Source organism: Stegodyphus dumicola, chromosome 7 (genome assembly GCF_044657685.1).
Source record: "Stegodyphus dumicola isolate Sdum_Otavi_A_Nest chromosome 7, ASM4465768v1".
NCBI classification, from domain to species: domain Eukaryota; kingdom Metazoa; phylum Arthropoda; class Arachnida; order Araneae; family Eresidae; genus Stegodyphus; species Stegodyphus dumicola.
Genome location: NC_140774.1, coordinates 153,576,894 through 153,595,116, shown reverse-complemented (window position 1 = coordinate 153,595,116; position 18,223 = coordinate 153,576,894). Strand labels below are relative to the sequence as shown.

The 18,223-nt window shown below is 35.4% G+C and overlaps 2 protein-coding genes across 2 annotated transcripts; both read left to right on the top strand.

The window, feature by feature from the left end:
* Positions 1-10,614: 10,614 nt before the first annotated feature.
* LOC118189370 (uncharacterized) lies at positions 10,615-13,311 on the top strand. Its single transcript, XM_085820936.1, has 5 exons — positions 10,615-10,746; positions 10,874-10,954; positions 11,090-11,146; positions 11,245-11,952; positions 13,122-13,311. Exons 2-5 carry the CDS (start codon positions 10,901-10,903, stop codon positions 13,299-13,301), a joined length of 999 nt encoding a protein of 332 aa, XP_085677062.1. The 5' UTR covers positions 10,615-10,746; positions 10,874-10,900; the 3' UTR covers positions 13,302-13,311.
* Positions 13,298-18,003, top strand: LOC118189368 (uncharacterized). Its single transcript, XM_085820934.1, has 11 exons — positions 13,298-13,426; positions 13,522-13,871; positions 13,954-14,325; positions 14,410-14,490; positions 14,592-14,850; positions 14,960-15,286; positions 15,389-15,685; positions 15,778-16,022; positions 16,102-16,189; positions 16,269-16,560; positions 16,657-18,003. Exons 2-11 carry the CDS (start codon positions 13,864-13,866, stop codon positions 16,944-16,946), a joined length of 2,259 nt encoding a protein of 752 aa, XP_085677060.1. The 5' UTR covers positions 13,298-13,426; positions 13,522-13,863; the 3' UTR covers positions 16,947-18,003.
* The last annotated feature ends 220 nt before the right edge of the window (positions 18,004-18,223 follow it).

Below are 18,223 nucleotides of genomic sequence, written 5' to 3'. Positions count from 1 at the left end.
TATAATAAGTCTGCTTGCCACTCTGCCTAAATTCTGGTATAAGTGAACTTCGTGACAAGACAGAAATAAGAAATAAATTAAGAAAATAAGAAAGAAAATAAATTAAGTACTATTTCTTTAGTAAAACCTAAACATAAATACCTTACTGTTACTAACATTTTAGATTTTTTCTTACCTCTTGATGTAGGTTGTAGTAGCTGCTTAAAAATGGAATCAAAAGTAATAAAATTCTTGGATATTTCGGAAACTTTGAGCGTATTGCTGCTTAAAAGAATAAACATAAAACTTTTCATATGGCTTTAATTAGGTTATAAAGACTATATAATGTTCAATACAATTCTATGAAATTTTGTGAAGCATTTAGCTGTTGCTGTTTAAAAGAATAAATGCATAACTCTTTTATAGGTTTTTAATTATGTTATAAAGATTGTTAGCTTTTCGGGTGTGCTAAACGGCAAAATTCCTACAATCCTACAATCGGCAATCTTTGATTATCCTACATATTTTTTTATCGCTACCTTCCTTCTCTCTAAGCTCTCTTCTCTTTCGCTTCGACAAAGTAACTCTCAGGCTGCTGTTGCCTCATGCCAAGTCACGAACTGAAAATTAGCAAAATAGACAGGTTTTTTTTAATTTTTTAATCTCTCGAATTAAATTTTATATGGATCAATGTTAAAAGGAAATTTTAAGAAATGCATTCTGAAAAACTGGTAAATCTCGTAAAACATGTCATAAATTCTAAACTCTCAATTGTGCTAAAATGTTATCGAATTTTTTTATGGCAAAACGTTGTCACTAGTTTTGTAATATAGTAATCTAATGTCCGTGGCTTTCATAATATTGTTAAGTTTGAAACGGACTTCGTTTATCTGATGTATATGATATCAGATGTTCAATTCAAAACTCTCGTTTGAACTTTGCTATCCTTCTTAAACAATAGACTACAGAAAGATATATTTTTGCAATATGTCAAAAGGAATGTTACTCTGACAAAAGGTACTTGAAATCTCATGAGGAAAAAAATTAAATATGACAAAAAGCATGTGATATACAGATGTAGAATACCATTCTTCATCTTGACATTTTTACAAAATATTATCTCAGTTCTGTTCTTTTTTCTTTTATTAATACTAAATTATCTTGAATTATCAATCTTTACTAATCTTGGACAGCTTACTTACTAAGGTCAAACTGATGTTTATGTATACGAGTTATGTTTACGACAGTCTCCCACTACTCCAAGCCAAGCCCCCCCCCCCTATCTCCAAGCCACTCGAGAGGACTTTCGGCTCGCCAATAATTACTCCTATGCAGCTCTGATACTGTGCATTTATAAACTCCTATGCCTTCCCCGACATTCACACCCGGGCCCAACGTTACGGCAGCCAGCATCGCTAACCGCTATACCAGTTAGGATGATTGAAATAGAAGACAGAAAGCATAACTGACATTTTTCAGAAATTTATAATATTTCTGTAATTCGTTGAGAAGGTTAAATAAATCGTTCTTAAAATATTTACTTTTAATTTTAATATTACATTAACATTGTAAAAGTTTTATTGATTTCGTATTCTGTTTCATATAAACTTTCAGTTACTTTGCGCAAAGCCAATTCTGAGTCTCTGTTCTTGAACAGAATGTTTAACTCTGTTTTATTTGCGCTTCAATTTTTTTTTTTTTTTTTTTTTTTTTGGTTGAACATTTTATGGTGAAACGCTAAGAAGACTGTGTTTTTACATTAGTACAAAAAACAAATGCAAAGAATTCTATCAGTATCCCTGAACTCTTTCATTTGATTGACCACCTTATAGAATTTGGTGTTCTTTGATAACATAAACTAGATCCAAAACTCTGAAAGACAATCTATGAATTATCACTATGTCTTGTAAGTACCACACAGATAGGATGCAAAGGATCCTTTTATTAACTCAAATAGTTTAACAGTCGGACCAACTCGTGCTTACAGAAGCCAACATCTGTAGCTTAAATTGAAGATAATGCATGTACTACAGCGAATGACAAAATCTTCACGACTAAAATAATCTTCACTCTAAAAGTTAAGGAACAGTATGTTTATTTAGTCTAATTTGAGAATGAAGCAATATAGATACATAAAATTTACAGGACATGTTCATTAAACAGTTCTCTAATGAATGTTACATAGAATTTTTCTAAAGTTCAACACAAACATGACTTACAACAAAAAATTACACTCTTGGCAGAGAAAACCAGTCTTGGAGAAACAGTATATCACAGTATTTTAAGGGAAAATGGGGTGGTAACATTACAAAAATGGATTTTAACAAGGAATGTGTCCACCCCTAGTTGCAATACTTCCGCGGCACCGATGTTCCATGCTGTCAATTAAGTTGTCGGTCAGTGAAATGGGAAGAAACGATCAGACACGAAGTAATTCTTGTTCAAGCTCATCTAAAGACCTTGGAGGAGGACTTAAAGCAGCAACCTGTCTCACTAGGTAGTCCCAAAGATGCTCTATCGGATTTAGATCTGAGGATTGAGCTGGCCATTCCATCCGCTCCATACCGTGACCCTTCTTCAAGATATTCTTCAGCAACCCGAGTTCGGTGCGGTCGCGCATTGTTGTCCATCAGTCAGAAGAAATCCAGGACCAACAGCAGCGACATATGGGCTGACATATTGATCAAGGATTTCGTCTCGATTTCTCACACTGGTCAAAGTTCCTCCATGGAACAGATGCAGGTCATTGTTAGCACCGAGAGATCCCAGCTCAAACCATTATTCCACCACTTCTGTTACTGTGTCTTTCCACAATGTGGGATTGGTTATATCTGGGACGTTGGTCCCTCTAGATCAGCTGACGACCTGAATCACTCTCCAATGTGAACCTGTACTCGACTGTGAAGAGAACATACGCCCATTATTGACTGGTCCAGGAGACGTGTTCTCTTGCCCAACATAAACGGACACCTCTGTGTCTTTGGGTCAAGAGGAAACAAACAACTGGTCGCCTTGCATACAGACCTGTAATCTGCAGGTATCTGCGCACTGTAGTAACTGAGATTCTTGTTCCTGTTGCCACTAAATGATCTGTCATGACCTAAGGCACAATAATGTTATTCCTCCTTCGGGCCGAAAGAACTAAATAACCGTCTCCCGCAGGTGTTGTAACTCTAGGTCTGCCTGAAATGTATCTTCTAGACACAGAATCCTCGAATTCAGATTAATTTGATCGTCGGCGGACCACACTACGAAAGACATTGAGACGTCTAGCAGCATCAGCTTGTGACATCCCCATTTCCATCCATCCGATCGCCCGCCACCTCAACGAATCGGGCAAACGACTTCTGGACATCGATAGACTCTCTTGTATATTATCCACGAAACTGTAATAACAGCTGAAGTTCAACACTCGTGAACAAAAATGGCAATTTTTGCCTTTTTTTCTCCAACTCCTATATAAGTATTCATTTTTATAAAATAAATGTGGCGGCTATCATTTTTGCGTATGTTTTCTTTAACTTCGTTACTGTCATGCATATGAACTGCGAATTTAAACGTTGTTGACTTTCGTAATGGTGAGCTTTGAAAAACATGCTGTTCCTTAACTTTTCAAGAGCAGTTAATATTCGAAAGAGATGAAAATAAGCATCAAAAGAATGAAAAATTATCATATAACACGCGGTCGCAAACATTTAGCGGATAAAAATCGCAAAAATAGACGTCGAGAGGACAGAGAGCCTGACGAAGAGAGTGGCCAAACAAATGTGAAGATTAGAAGCACTGCAGTCGAGAAGAAGAAACTTCTTCGTATTGCAAATTTGCGGAATTTGAGAGATTGCTTTAGCAGTGTCGGGTGCCGGTTACGTAGTGACAGCTTCCTGCTGCGAATCTAATTATCAGCTTTTGCTTCGCTAGTCGCATCTGCTTCGAGGAAACATTGGTGCTTGAGCCATGACTTGAGCCTGAGTTCTTAATTTCTCGCAAGCTGCGAAGATTTGATTTTCATTATTGTTTTCATATTTGCTTAACCGTCAGGCTGGCAAGTAAATAAAAGGCTTATTTTAAAACTTTACTTGAGTTCATGTTATTCTACTTAAAAGTTACGACAGGACGATAACTCGTCACGATTTTAGGAGTTAAAATTTTAAATAATGAGAAACAGTATAACATAGCTAAAGTTACAAATGTTCAAATTGCTATTGGTAGCAGTACATCTTCTACAATACTACAGAATTGGTCGCCAAACAATGATTTCAACAAGAACGAAAGCCCAGAGAGTCTAGGTCTCATATCATCCTGTGTCCGTGATTTTGTGGCATACACAAAGACCGTTCATAAAACTGTCTGCACACTTAATCCGTTATCGTTCTCTTACTGACGAATCATCCATTTTTCAGATTATTTGCAGTTACATCCTTCTTAAGCTTGCAATGTAATCGTTTAAATGATACGCTTGTTTATGTAGGAGTATCAAATTCTATCTTTCATGGTCCTTTTACTTTTCACACATTCCCCAATTTTCCGATAACGCTTTAAAATTCGCTTTAAGATGCTAGAAAGGAAACATACTCAGTTATACAATTCGTGTATATTATATTTACCCACGGTCAGCCCTAGACCTTTTTGCCGCCTGAGTTTGGAAGCTGCTGCAAACTTTACGACTTCTAAATTCTGACGCCCTATCCTTTTCTTAAAATAAATAAATAAAGTAAAAAGAATCTGAAAGCTTTCAGATTTTACATTACGCAAGAAAGGGGCGTTTCTTCAACGTTTTGTCTGTTACCTTTATTTATTAAATATCATGTTCTTTGCACTCAAACCATTGAACAACAATATTGCAAAATAATTTTAAAATGAGCAAAGCTTTAGAATATCCGATACACAGTCTCACGTGCTGGGGATATTTTTTTTTTTTTTTTTCCGGTACAGTGTTGCCATTGCTCGCTTTGAAATCGTTGAGTTTGTTAATCAAAAATTTGTTAAAGTATTACAAAATATGAAATCAATAATAAAATAAATTTCAAAATCCAAATTTGGGCTTCCAGATGACCATATTCGGTAGAAGATTATGTTATTCAAAATTTGATGATTCTAGGTACCGCTGTTTTATCTCAATGCGAGAAACATACATTTATGCGGATTCTTCATTATTTAATTTCTTTAAACATAATACGGGGCCCACCAGCGGCCGAGCGGTAAAGTCGCTGAACACTGGTAATTCGGTCCGAGGTTCGAATCCCGCGAACGGGCTGGCTGCATGGGCGTTTTCGTGGTTTCCCCATGTGTAACGTGTATACGAGCCAGTTTCCCTTAGAAAGTCCTCCACGAAGGCATCCCTCCTCTTAGGCAGATAGCCCTCGAGGCTTTGCCATACTCACACACACACACACACTTTAAACATAATACAGGGCTCTAATACTTGGTGGCAACAATCTGAAAAATGAACCGACATTTATAGTGAACCAACGCAAAATGCCAAAACGACATTAACAGTCCTATTGGGCAAATTGCCCCTTTGGACTAGTCAGTCATAAATTCTGCCAGCCGGTGAGACCGCATGGGTTGCACCACACCCCCTGGATACTGTTAAGTTCTAGGGGGTGTTGGTTTACACAGGCCCTGGCGTTGGCCCTAAGTCTGCCTCTTAATAGGCTGTGTCGAAACTAAAAACGGTAAAAGGCTTATATGTGCTCATATGCATTCATTGTAGACATTGAAGATTCAAATATAAAATATCCATTCAGGTCAACTTTAATAATTTCTTTGCCATTAATGGTAAAAGCGTAGATTTTATTTTAGGCCCTGTTTCCATTTGTTGCAAGTGTTTAAAATTTTTCAGTGGCTACAAGCATTGATAACGAAACCAGTAGCCCAACTGCTTTGAATGAGCTCTTTTTTTTTTCCGGTTTTTCATCATTAATGCAGTTCATTAGCAATTGACATTAGCAGATAAAAACATGCTTATACTAGTTTTTAACTACCTTGGGTTATATGCAGAGTGCTCTAAAAACAGCTGCTTCGTCTATATTTAAAGCTTTCTATAATATATTTAAGATATTTATTTCTATAATATATTTAGGGTTTCATATGACTATATTAACAAACAGATAGTTTATATTTTAAATGTCTTGTTAGTGTTTATTGGAGAAGTCCTATTATTGTACTTCAATAAAATTTATAAAATATCCATATTTCAAAGTAATAATGTAATTGCGGCTTTTGTAATGGTTATATTTTAAAGTGAATTAAACAGCTCCAGACTTATTACTGTATCTGTACAGGTTTCTAGCAGACAAGGTATGAAAATTGCAGCCACCTGCAATACCTCTTATATGTTATATAAATACTTCTTAGGTAAATTTTAGAGTTAAAATCTAATTACTTTAACAGGACAGACAGCAGATAGCTTAATCAAACACATTTAATAAATTACTTAAAAAGTTTCATATAGAAAATAAAATTATTTTTCTTTGTAAAAGTAATATAAATGCAAACTTCTGGGACTGGATATAAGAAAACGGGACAAAATTAATCTTTAACAAAGTTACAAGAAATCAAAAAGATGAAAGCATTTAAAACTGAGTTAATATTGGGCTCAGATGTACATGAAGTAGCTCTTCTTCTTCTTGTAATTTATATAGAAAGGATTACAGTCTACAGGAATTTTCATATTTTTGCTGTAAGAAAATCAAAAGAATTTTGTGAATTTGCAAACATGAACGCAATAATAGTTATAAGCTATCACAAATAATCTTACAATCCACCACGAAGGATTGTAAGATTTTTAGATCCATTATTCGAAGTAATTTGATGCTGGAGATGTACGATACAGCAATCTAGCAAGCTTTAGTTCAAATTTAACTAAATGTGTGACTAATTTCGGCTATCAAAATGCATAAGGCCGGATAAGTCGCACAGCGCTGCAAGAGAATAGTACTACGATCAGCATCGCTCCTAAAAGCTCTCTGTCTAAACTTTCAAGAACTCTGTCTTAAATACGCGTATCTCATTTACACCCTGAAAGCTGGCGAAAAGGAGAAATGATAATACAGCTCAAAATCATAAGGTGATGAAGTTAATTAACATAAAATATCTTCATTTGCAGAAGTAGCTTTGAAGTACAAAATAATAACGAATTTAATTCTAGAAAAAATATAGCATGTTATGCTTATCTCTACGATAAAAAATGTATGACCCAATTGTTCTGAAGTTCATACCTCTGAGAAATATGAATAGTACATTCTAAGAGAATAAATATTAATTTGCCGTTGACAATTATGTTCTCTCCTTTAATTTCCCTTAATGATTTTATCGTTCGTGTATTGCTTTCAAGACGTATGGTAGCCCTAACAATAACTCTTTCATGGATTCTCAAAGAATGCTATCTTAAAGAAAAGCACAAGAGCTTTATTAAGGCTCTCAATTCCTCTTTCATGACCTCACTTTCGTGAAGTGTCATTTAATTTCGACCTCTCTGATCTCAGACCGCAAACTCCACAACTGTCATTTCCTGTCTTTTCTTCTTCAGCGAAAGTAGCACCACCCGTTTCAAAGGGTTCAAAAATCTTTCTCTACGAGGTGAATGAAATACTAAGAAATCTGTATTTTTATATCATTAAATTTTTAATAAAATGAACAGCTAATAGAGTAGTTATAACGGCTGCGTCGCATTTTTACAGTTATTTTAGCAAGAGCTTCCAGTTAATTAAAATTATCGGTAATAAGTTTGCTATCGAACAGCCAAATCAGCATTCAATAATTCTCTCCCATAATATTAATTTGTAAAACAGTTCTTGCCTTTATGCCAATACTCTAAGACAACCAATACCACGAAAGACACCAGAGGCTACGGAACGAAAAGCACAGAGATGATGAAATGCACTTCTTTAGCAAATACACTACTAAGCAAAGCCCGAAGAAACATGGAAAAATATCACGGAACCTCCTTCCCCTCAAAAACGTAAATGTGCAAATTGTTAAATTTAATAATTTTGCGGGATATCAGCGATTAGGCTGTGATGTAACGAAAGGTATGTGGAATTGTAATAACAAAAAGCACAGAACTAATTACAAATGGACTAGAAATCTGGCATGATCAACTAAATTAGGTTATTAAAATTCTGCATCCTAATATCTTGAAACTTATTGCTTAAATAAAGGTACATAGTATCACGATATATGAGAAATGAATTAAAATGCAACATTCCGAAAAAAAAAACATTAAATGCATAAAAATTGTATAAAACCATACAAACTACAGGACAGGAAAGTACAGTATAGAACAGCATTTAGGTTTTTCCGGTTTGTTTGCCTATATGTGGGACTCTTTATTTAAATTTCAGATTTTACATCAATTTGTATTAATAAATTTTTACACCAATTTTTGTATTAAAGATTATAAAATGGTATAGAATGTGAACATAACTAATGTATCAAATAAAGAACATGCAAACTACACTGAAAAACTTTGCTACAGTAAATCTAACCACTAAAATGTGATGCATTTGCTAAAAATAAAATGTTCTGGAGTTTATTTAAAGCCATGCAAACTATATAACGAAAACCTTTGGTGCAGAAAACCTAACCATTAAAAAGCTCCCTAAAGCTGCATTACGTGGCGCATTTATAAAAAAATGACATTTTTTGTTTTTTAGCCATTACATGATTTCATAAATGTTAAACATTAAGTAAATGTTTATGAAATATTATATGACTTGCATACCATTATTACGTATATTGATATTGTCACGGATTTTGTATTTAGTTAGCTATTTTTAGAAGAATTGTAATTAAAATTGTTTTATTTCCCCGTGCAATGCAGTGCTCGACGAGTTTGAAGAGGCGAAAAAGTAAAAATACAGGAGCACGCGCATTTAATAAATAGATATCTCGTAATTTATATTTAAATTGAATAAATGTAATTAACTACTGTGTTAGCTGTGACCGTAATTCTGCTCTTGCTTTCTAGAAATCTCGAGAAAACGGAAATTACGAAAAATTAAAATAACTTTAAAAAACTGGAAAGAAACATCTCAGTTCAGTTGTTTACTAAGTTGTTATTGATTGTAGCGATTTCGCGGTGGGATCGGATGAGCTTTCTCTGCGCTTTGGATTACGTTCCCTTTAACGTTTTGGTAGTTTAAAATATAACTACTGTGGGATATTGTACGAATATCTTTGAGAAAAAAACCTAGCGTTTTGTCACATATCTTCTGGTAAGAATAAATTATATATTTTTTAATCGGTGGTGTTGGTGTATTTAATTATGGCAAAGCACACTAGGACTATCTGCCTAAGGGGAGGGATGCCTTCGTGGAGGTCTTTCTAAGGGAAACTGGCTCGTATACACGTTACACATGGGGAAAACCACGAAAACACCCATGCAGTTTTTAATCGGACTTGTGCATTCAATCTATTATATGATAAGAAGATTGTGTAAAAAAAAATAAGCGAATACAAACTCAGCATACCACATTTTCTGCCCTCCCCGGGATTCGAACTCCAAACTTCTGACACGCCTTCCGAACGTGCTACCACGACAGCGGGTAGTCGTGAAAGAAAAATTTCTTTTAAAATTAGACAAAGGAAACGTTGAACAACCTAAATTTTAGGAATTTTTTCTCTAAATTTTAGGAAACTTTTAACAGATTACCTATCAACGGTGTTCCCTGAAGACACAAAATGAGGTTAAAATTCTGGAAAATGAAAGGAAATTAATGTATAGTGTGTTAAAATTTAGAAAGCTACATATAATATATTCATAACGAAAATATCGTAACATATATATTACATATTATCATATACCTAACAAACAACAAATAATGTATATGTTACCGTGAAACACCGAAATTGGAGAATGTCGACTTTCACCGGAGAATATCAACATTCACCAAATACGTCAGTAGTAACCGCAGGTACTCGTGCTACGGAAGTGACGTCACAGAAAAGGGGCGTGGCTTGGATTACGTGACCGGAAGTGCCGCCATGTTGACGAGTGGAGTTGAGTGGTTTCGAAGTGGAAGTGTTTGTTTGAAAGTGGAAGTAGGAGTGAATGGAAATTTCAGAATTTAAGTTTTTTGGAAGTTTCGTTTTTATGGTGTGGCAACGATTATTTTTTTATTTTTTGTGGCAACGAGCTCTTACACCACGTGTTTGGAATGACAATTTATTTAATTCGTTCTTATTTTTTAATGATTTAATATTTTTAATTATCAATTTCTTTTAATTAATTTTTAATTTAACATAGTACTTTTTAATATATTCATTTTATGTCATTGTTTTAAAAACAACCGCACGGCTCAGATTCGAACCTGCCACCTCTGGGACGGGAGTCCTGCGCGATACCACAGAGCCACCGTTTCTTCACTTATATTTAATCTTATCTCGTTGTCTAGGTGACCTTGTCCATGTGAAAACAACCCTGACGTCACTAGGCTGGGGGGAAAACGTCATCTGTTCGAGTTGGAGCATGTGTACCGCTTTGCACTTTTCTACATCCGCGATGGCGAACGAATACAATCTGAACGACCAATCAGATTCTCACTAATATTGTCTATCCAATTTCAACCAATCAGTGTGCTTGTTTCTTACCTAACCTACGTATAAATTCGCTTGCTTTCACATTTTTCGCTTGTACCTGCTTTTGAATTACTATTTTTTGAAAACGAATTTTATTTTTTTTTGAATGTGTTATTTATTTTATTTTTTAATTGCTAGGTGCTGTTTGAAGATCCCGACTTTCCTTTCCGTGACTCGGACGATGATGTAAGCTTATAATATTTTACCTAAAATTTTAAGCTGTTATTCTGAATTTATTTTTCTATTTAATATTTTATTTGCTATTTTTATTTTATTATTACGTCTTTCATTTTGAATGTATTTTCTTTTTTAGTTAATAGATGAAGTTGATCAAATCTTTATGGAAAATCCTATGGTTCTGCCCCTGTATTACCATGTGGGTTCCGGATTTGAGGTAAATTTTCGTTATGAGCCTGTTAGAATATTTTTTCTTAGTACTAAAATTTTGAAGTAAATTTTCGTTTAATTGCTTTTAATTTCTGTTAGTATATTTTTTCTCAGTACTAAAAACGAATGTATTTGTTTGTAGACTTCTTCATCATCAGCTCGGGGTCCTATGTATATGGCCGGTTCCGACGAACATTCGGTGTGTATTTTTCTTTTTTGCATGATTTATTAAAATAATGTCTTTTTTTAAAATGACTGATTGTGACTGAAAACTTAATTTTTCCTTTTACTTTTCAGATCGATGAGGCGATTGTGCTGACAGAAAAATCTCGTCGTAGGAACCATAAGTACAAGGCCGAGGATATCACCTTCCGAGCCAGTGTGGACATGGAACGGCTGCCTCAGCATACACAAGGAATCCCGATGGTCCGGATTCCCGACACCGTCCGGGAACTATTCGAGCAGCTTATTCGCCGGACAACTGCAGATTTGGAGCCTTCCGACCTCATCCGGTTCTGTATCCAGGCAGAAGGGTTGGACAAACCCATCAGTACTTCCATGATGGCAGTTTCGACACTCACAGTCGAAAAAATTTTGGCTGCAGTCATGAAAGTACTGCAGTCCAAAGACAAAATAGAGCTGGACGCAGGATTCTCGGTGGACGTGATCACCATCAGACGTCCTTTTGGTGCTGGACGAAATCGAAGAGTCATAAACATCTCCATGGACAGACTGAATAAAAAATCTATTTTGTCCATTCCATACGACAAGGAAAGACTGTGCTGTGCTAAGGCGATTGTGTATGCCTTAGCACATTTGAAAAAAGATACGAGTGCCATCAATGCCATGAGAAATCGCAGTCGGCCAGCTCTTGTGAACAGGGCCAAGGAACTCCATGTGGCCGCAAATGTGCCTCTAGGTCCCTGCACATTTACCGAAATTGCCAGATTTGAAGAGCACCTGGATACTCAAATTGCAGTCTTCTCATCGGAAAATTTGAATCAGGTAAGTCAGTTTTTCTCAAGATATTTCTGCTTATAAATATTAGCCTTAAATTACCTAAACTTTTTCTACATATTTATTTTAAAATCGTAATTTGATTTCACTTCTTTTTTATGTGACAAACTGTAAAATTTATTTTGGTAATGAATAGTTTTAAAATTTGAGATGCGCACATTATAGTTTATACATGTAGGCAATTTGTTTCCATGTTAAAAATATAATTTGACAAAATGCACAGTGAACTTTAAATTTTAAGATTAACTTTTATGCATACATATCATTCGTATACATGTTAAAAAATATAGCAGTTAAAAACTGATTTCTAAAATGTCCGATTTTTGAATAATTTTAGAGAAAAATTTCTGCATGATACATTTTTCATTTCCATGTTAAAAAATATAATTTGTCAAAATTGAACGCATGGTGAATTTTTGACTTGCTCTAAATTTTAAGATTATATTTTATGCATATTCACGCATAGAATCCATGAATGTATGCAGTTCGCTTCGATGTTAAAAAATATACCTTGTCAAAATTAAATGCATAGTTTACTTTTTAGTTTACTTAAAATTGTTAGATTAATTTTTTATTTTATGTATGCAATTCATTAAAACTTTCACTTTTAAAAATTTTTATTTTTAGAATACTTTAACTTTTTAGATTTTATTTACATGTATGTACAAAGGCAATTTGTTTCTATGTTAAAAATATAATTTGCAAAAAGTTAACATTTAGGCATATATTTCTGATCATTTAAATGTTAAAACTTTAACTTGTAAAACTGAATGCATGGCGAATTTTTTAGATTGCGTTAAATTTTATGTATAAATGCATGCATGTATGCGTTTCGCTTCGATGTTAAAATATGATTTGTAAAAAAAAAATGCATGAAGAATTTTTTATTTTTAGATTCATTTTATTCATGCACACAATTCATTAAGATGTTAAAACTTTAAACTATAAAAAATGAATTCACGATGAAAATTTTTTTTGTTTTACTTTAACATATATGCATGTAATTACTTTCGATGTTAAATGCATTAGGAATTTTTAGATCGCTTTATGTATGCAATTAAATGTTAAAAACTGGTTTTACTTTAATTTTTGGAATTCAAGAGAATTTTTTTTTTTTTTTTTTTTTTTTTTTTTTTTTTTGTCTTGCTGTATCTTAGGTGGTGTACAAAGGAAGAGAGAGGGCACAACGGATCAATTTGTGGCTTCACGATGGACATTATGATGTCATTAAGTCCCTGAAAGGGTTTTTGGTAGCAACCATTATTGCACAGCATGTGAAAAGCCGTATGATCATCCGGAAAGCCATAGATGTGCCAATGCGTGCTCTATATGCCTAAGGACTGATTGCTTTCCAGGCCAGCCCCAACGATGCCCGGACTGTGACCGTCTCTGCCGATCCGATGCCTGTTATGCAGCACACAAAGCCCTCACTGGAAACCAAGAGTTTTCACTTTGCGATAGGGTAAGTGTTTTGAAAATATATCTTAATGAACAAAGTTATTTATCATATAATTTTCTCAAAATTGTTATGTTTAAAAAAAATAATTGTCGTTACAGGTATACCAGTGCAGGGACTGCTGCCAAGTGATTGAACGCCGTAAGTGCCCTAAAGATCTGCATAAGTGCGGTACCACCAAATGTCCGTCTTGCGGCCAGTTTGTCGTGGCTGCTGAGCACCGTTGTTATTTGCGACTTGTTGCTCCGAAGAAGTCTGATGACAAGTTCATCTTTTTTGACTTTGAAACGGACCAGTCTTCGGGGGAGCATCTCGTAAATTTCGCGGTGGCTCAGTATGCCGACGGCACAGAAAAAGTGTTTCCGGGATACACGGCGTGCCAAGATTTCTGTGCCTGGCTGTTCTCTACACAGCACAAGAGCTTCACCGCCGTGGCTCATAACATGAAAGGGTAAGTTAAAAATACCATAGTTTGTATGCTTTTCAAGTACGACTATTTTTTCAATATTATTCATAATATTTTTTACTTACAGGTTTGATGGGCAGTTCGTGATGGCCTGGCTCCTGGAGCAAGGTACAGCGCCGGAGGTGATCCCTAACGGGTCTATGATCATGAGTGTAAGACACCCTAGTCTGAACATTCGAGTCATAGACTCGTTAAATTTTCTGCCGATGGCGTTGGCCAAATTGCCGGGATGCTTCGGTCTCACCGAATTAAAAAAGGGTTACTTCCCGCATCTTTTCAACTCGCGAGAAAACCAAAATTATGTCGGACCGCTGCCTGAAGCCCGGTACTACAGCCCGGATACCATGAGCACTTCAGCACGACAAGCATTTCTGTCCTGGCATGAAGCACACAAGGGGGACGTGTTTAACTTTCAAGATGAGATGCTGGCCTATTGCAGGTATATTTTTTTCTTCTTGTTTTATTTTTATTTTATTTATTTTTTTTTTATATTTCGTATTTTTAACATTTTTTATTTTAACAGATCGGACGTGGACATTCTTCGTCGCTGTTGCCTGGAGTTTCGAACCCAGTTTTTGGATGTGGCGAATGTGGATCCATTCCAGTAAGTTATTTTCTTAATTCTTTTATACAGTAATGATCATGTTTACAGTTATGTTCTTATAGACTAATCATGCTCATGAAATTGTTCTTTTTTCTTTTCAGATACGTGACCATTGCGTCAGCGTGTATGGCAACGTATCTGAGTGGCCACATTCAGCCCAACACGATTGCCATGGTGCCCACACACGGCTACGTCAACTCAACGAATTACAGCCCTGATTCGATCCGGTGGTTAGACTTTGTTGCTGCTTCGGAAGGCATTGCCATTCAACATGCGTTGAATGGTTCCGGAGAGCACAGAATCGCCGGAATCTCGGTAGACGGTTTCTGCCAAGCAACACAAACCGTCTATCAGTTTCAGGTAAGAAAATATAACCATTTCTTTTTCTATATGATTCTTTTGAATGATTTTACACTTTTAATGTTTAATTTACATGTGGAACACTATTAATATATTTGTATTATTTTAGGGCTGTTTCTTCCACGGGTGTAGTTCCTGTTATGACGGTGATGTCATTCATCCACTAAAAGGAGTTTCCATGACAACGTTGCGAGAGAAAACGGAAGAGACCACACGAAAGCTTCGCACCCAGGGTTTCCACGTCATAGAAATGTGGGAGCATGAGTTTCAGAGAGAAAAAGAGGAAAATCCGGATCTCCAAGCTTTCCTGGAGCAACACCATCTGAGGGACCGGCTTAATCCTCGAGACTCATTTTTCGGAGGACGGACCAATGCCCTCAAATTGTTCCACGAGGGAGACGCTAAATATGTGGATTTCACATCCCTCTATCCATGGGTTCGTACTTTTTTATTATTTTAAAACCTTTTCATGGATGATGTGTTTTTTCTGTATATTTTTATGATGTGTTTTTTCTTACTTTTTTGTTTTTATTCACAGGTGAACAAGTATTGCGTCTACCCTGTGGGACATCCAACAATCATCACGGAAAGCTTTAGAGATGTGGAAGATTATTTTGGAATTATCCAATGCCGAGTGATTCCTCCACGGAATCTGTATCTTCCGGTACTGCCCTATCGGTGCCGGAAGAAGCTGATGTTCCCCCTGTGTCGGACTTGCGCCCTTCTTCAACTGCAGACTCCGTGTACCCACACAGACGACGAGCGAGCTCTAGTCGGAACATGGGTAACGGAGGAAGTCAAACTGGCGAAAAAGAAAGGCTACCGCATCACACATGTAAGTACTCAAAGATTATTTTAATCTTTATTTAGTTTCAGAGGTTACTTTTAAAAATTTTTTATAACTGACATTTATTTTTTATTTTCTAGATTTACGAAGTGTACCATTTCCAGGCATCGTCTACTTCTCTGTTCAGATCATACATTGATCTGTTTCTGAAGATCAAGCAGGAAAGTAGCGGATGGCCTTCGGAGTGTGTGACGGAAGAAGCCAGACTGAAGTACATTCGCCAATATGAAGAAAGAGAGGGTGTCAAGTTAGACGCAGGAAAGATTTCCAAGAACCCTGGGCGTCGCCAAGTCGCCAAGTTGGCCCTGAATAGCTTTTGGGGCAGGTAAGATGATTTCTTTTGGACTTAAATTTTTTTGTAAACATTTTTAATTCTTTGTGATTTATGTTGGATTTTTTTTCAGATGGGGTATGAACGTCAACAAAGGACTGCTTACTTATGTGCATACGGTGCCAGAATTTAATAAGATGTTGGCGGATCCTACTAAAACAGTAAGTTTCCTTACCGATTTTATTAATGTGTAAACTCAATGTATTTTGAGCTGTTAACTCATGACTCTTCTATTTTCAGATCAAAGATGTCTTTCTGCCCACGCCTGAGGTGGCTGCCATTTCCTGGGAGTCTGCGAAAGAGTTTGTGCCGCAGGATGCCTCGACCAACATTTTCCTAGCAACTTTTACGACAGCTTGGGCTCGTCTCAAGCTGTATAGTGAAATGGAGAAGCTGGTTCGAGATGTCCTGTACCACGACACAGACTCCATAATATATGCCTCAAATGGAAAAAATGATCCCCCGTTAGGAAATTTTCTTGGAGAGTTCACGGATGAACTGGATGGAGATGTCATTAAAACCTTCGTCTCTGGTAAAGACCTTTAAAAAGTTCTTTATTTAATGTGTACCAAAAATGTTTAATGTTTTTTCTATTATCTCTTTTTCTCATGATGTTTTATTTTTTCAGGAGGACTGAAAAACTATGCTTATCAGACGGCCACTGGGAAAACCTGCTGCAAAGTCCGAGGATTTTCATTGAATTTCCGGAATTCTCAGTTGCTGAATTTTGAAAGTATGAAACGGTTGGTCTGCAGCCTCGACCGAAGTGAGATCATCTCTCTCCACAACCCCTCCAAAATCACCCGAGAAGCGAAGAGAAGAAAGGTGATGAATAAACCCGAAACAAAAATGTACAGAATTGTATTAGACAAACGGGTAATTCAAAAAGACTTGAGCACATTGCCGTATGGTCATTAGTATATTGAAGAAGAACTTTTTATGTTTATGTTAGAACCTTATCTGAAAATGAAATTTTGTATGTAAATATATATATATATATATATATATCAAGCAAAGCAGTAATAACAATTTTGGTCAAGAAAACATCTTGCGCAATATGCTGCAAAATAAGTAAAAAATAAAAATTGTAGAAAGCTCGCCTAAAAGTTACCAAGAGCTGCCGCTCCAAAAGGTTAAAGACGTTTTCAAAAATCAATACACATGAAAAGCAAATCATTAGACATGTAAAACATAAATACAATAAAATTAAATAACAGAAAAAGTTTAAAAGTAAGAGGAAAATGGTAAATTAGCCCAATTCGATATCCAAACAGGCTTTTCAAGGGAAATTTCATTGTTTGAACGTCGAATCAAGCTAACCCCATTATGCGTTTCGCCGAAACAGACAATTGAAACTTTTACGCTAAAAAATTTTTTGACAAAGTGTCTTGGAAATTTTAATAGTCTCAATTCTCTGCTCCAATTTCCCGACGCGTCAGCTTAGAAAGACACATTAAGGTGTTAAAATATGTAAATCAAAATCAAACTTTCTAAATCTAGTCTAAAATTAAAATCAAAACGAAAATAAATAGCGATGAGCTATTAGTCCTAAAAATACAAATACATTCGGGCTGGGCCTGCAAGCTTAAAGATTAACAATTTAATTTTTAAAAATTGTAGATTTTATAAAACTGTAAGAAAACCTGTAGTTAATAATCAATATAAAATAAAAAAATTGAGAAAAGAACAACTCAGTGGGTCTTGCTAAGACCAAGAAAAAGTTGTAACAAAAGAAACAAAAAACTGACCTTGGCGAAGTAAAGCTGTCCCTCTGAAAACATGTAGAAAAATGGCTGCTAACTTTAAGCGTCTTATTTTTGGATGACGTAGGTAGGGGGGAGCGAAGAGTTGTGGGCGTTTAGCCAATGCGAAGTGATTTTCGTTATCTTATATATGTGCAGAATCATGCATTTGTATGTGTATAAAAGAAAACTTATTTAGAAAAAAAAAATAAACAGAAGTTTGAATGATAAAATTGTGTTTTTCTTATTTGAAAGGATTTCATGAAAGGTAAGTTTTTTTCCTAGAAAATAATTGTCATATTTTATTTTCAAAAATTATGTTAACTTAATTAGAAAGAAATACAACACCAATGATCAGCCATTACATTTATTCACGTATCATTACAATTTCAGCCATAGTTTGGAAGATGCGTTTCTTTTAGGTCTAGCATACATAGTTTTTACATTCATTAA

Bases quoted from the DNA above. Each gene is read 5' to 3' on its own strand.
- LOC118189368 (XM_085820934.1), top strand. The intron at 16,023-16,101 runs GTAAGATGATTT...ATTTTTTTTCAG, and splicing joins CTGAATAGCTTTTGGGGCAG to ATGGGGTATGAACGTCAACA. The intron at 16,190-16,268 runs GTAAGTTTCCTT...TTCTATTTTCAG, and splicing joins TGGCGGATCCTACTAAAACA to ATCAAAGATGTCTTTCTGCC.
- LOC118189370 (XM_085820936.1), top strand. From the start codon at position 10,901: ATGGAAAATCCTATGGTTCTGCCCCTGTATTACCATGTGGGTTCCGGA. The intron at 11,147-11,244 runs GTGTGTATTTTT...TTTACTTTTCAG, and splicing joins CCGGTTCCGACGAACATTCG to ATCGATGAGGCGATTGTGCT. The intron at 11,953-13,121 runs GTAAGTCAGTTT...GCTGTATCTTAG, and splicing joins CATCGGAAAATTTGAATCAG to GTGGTGTACAAAGGAAGAGA.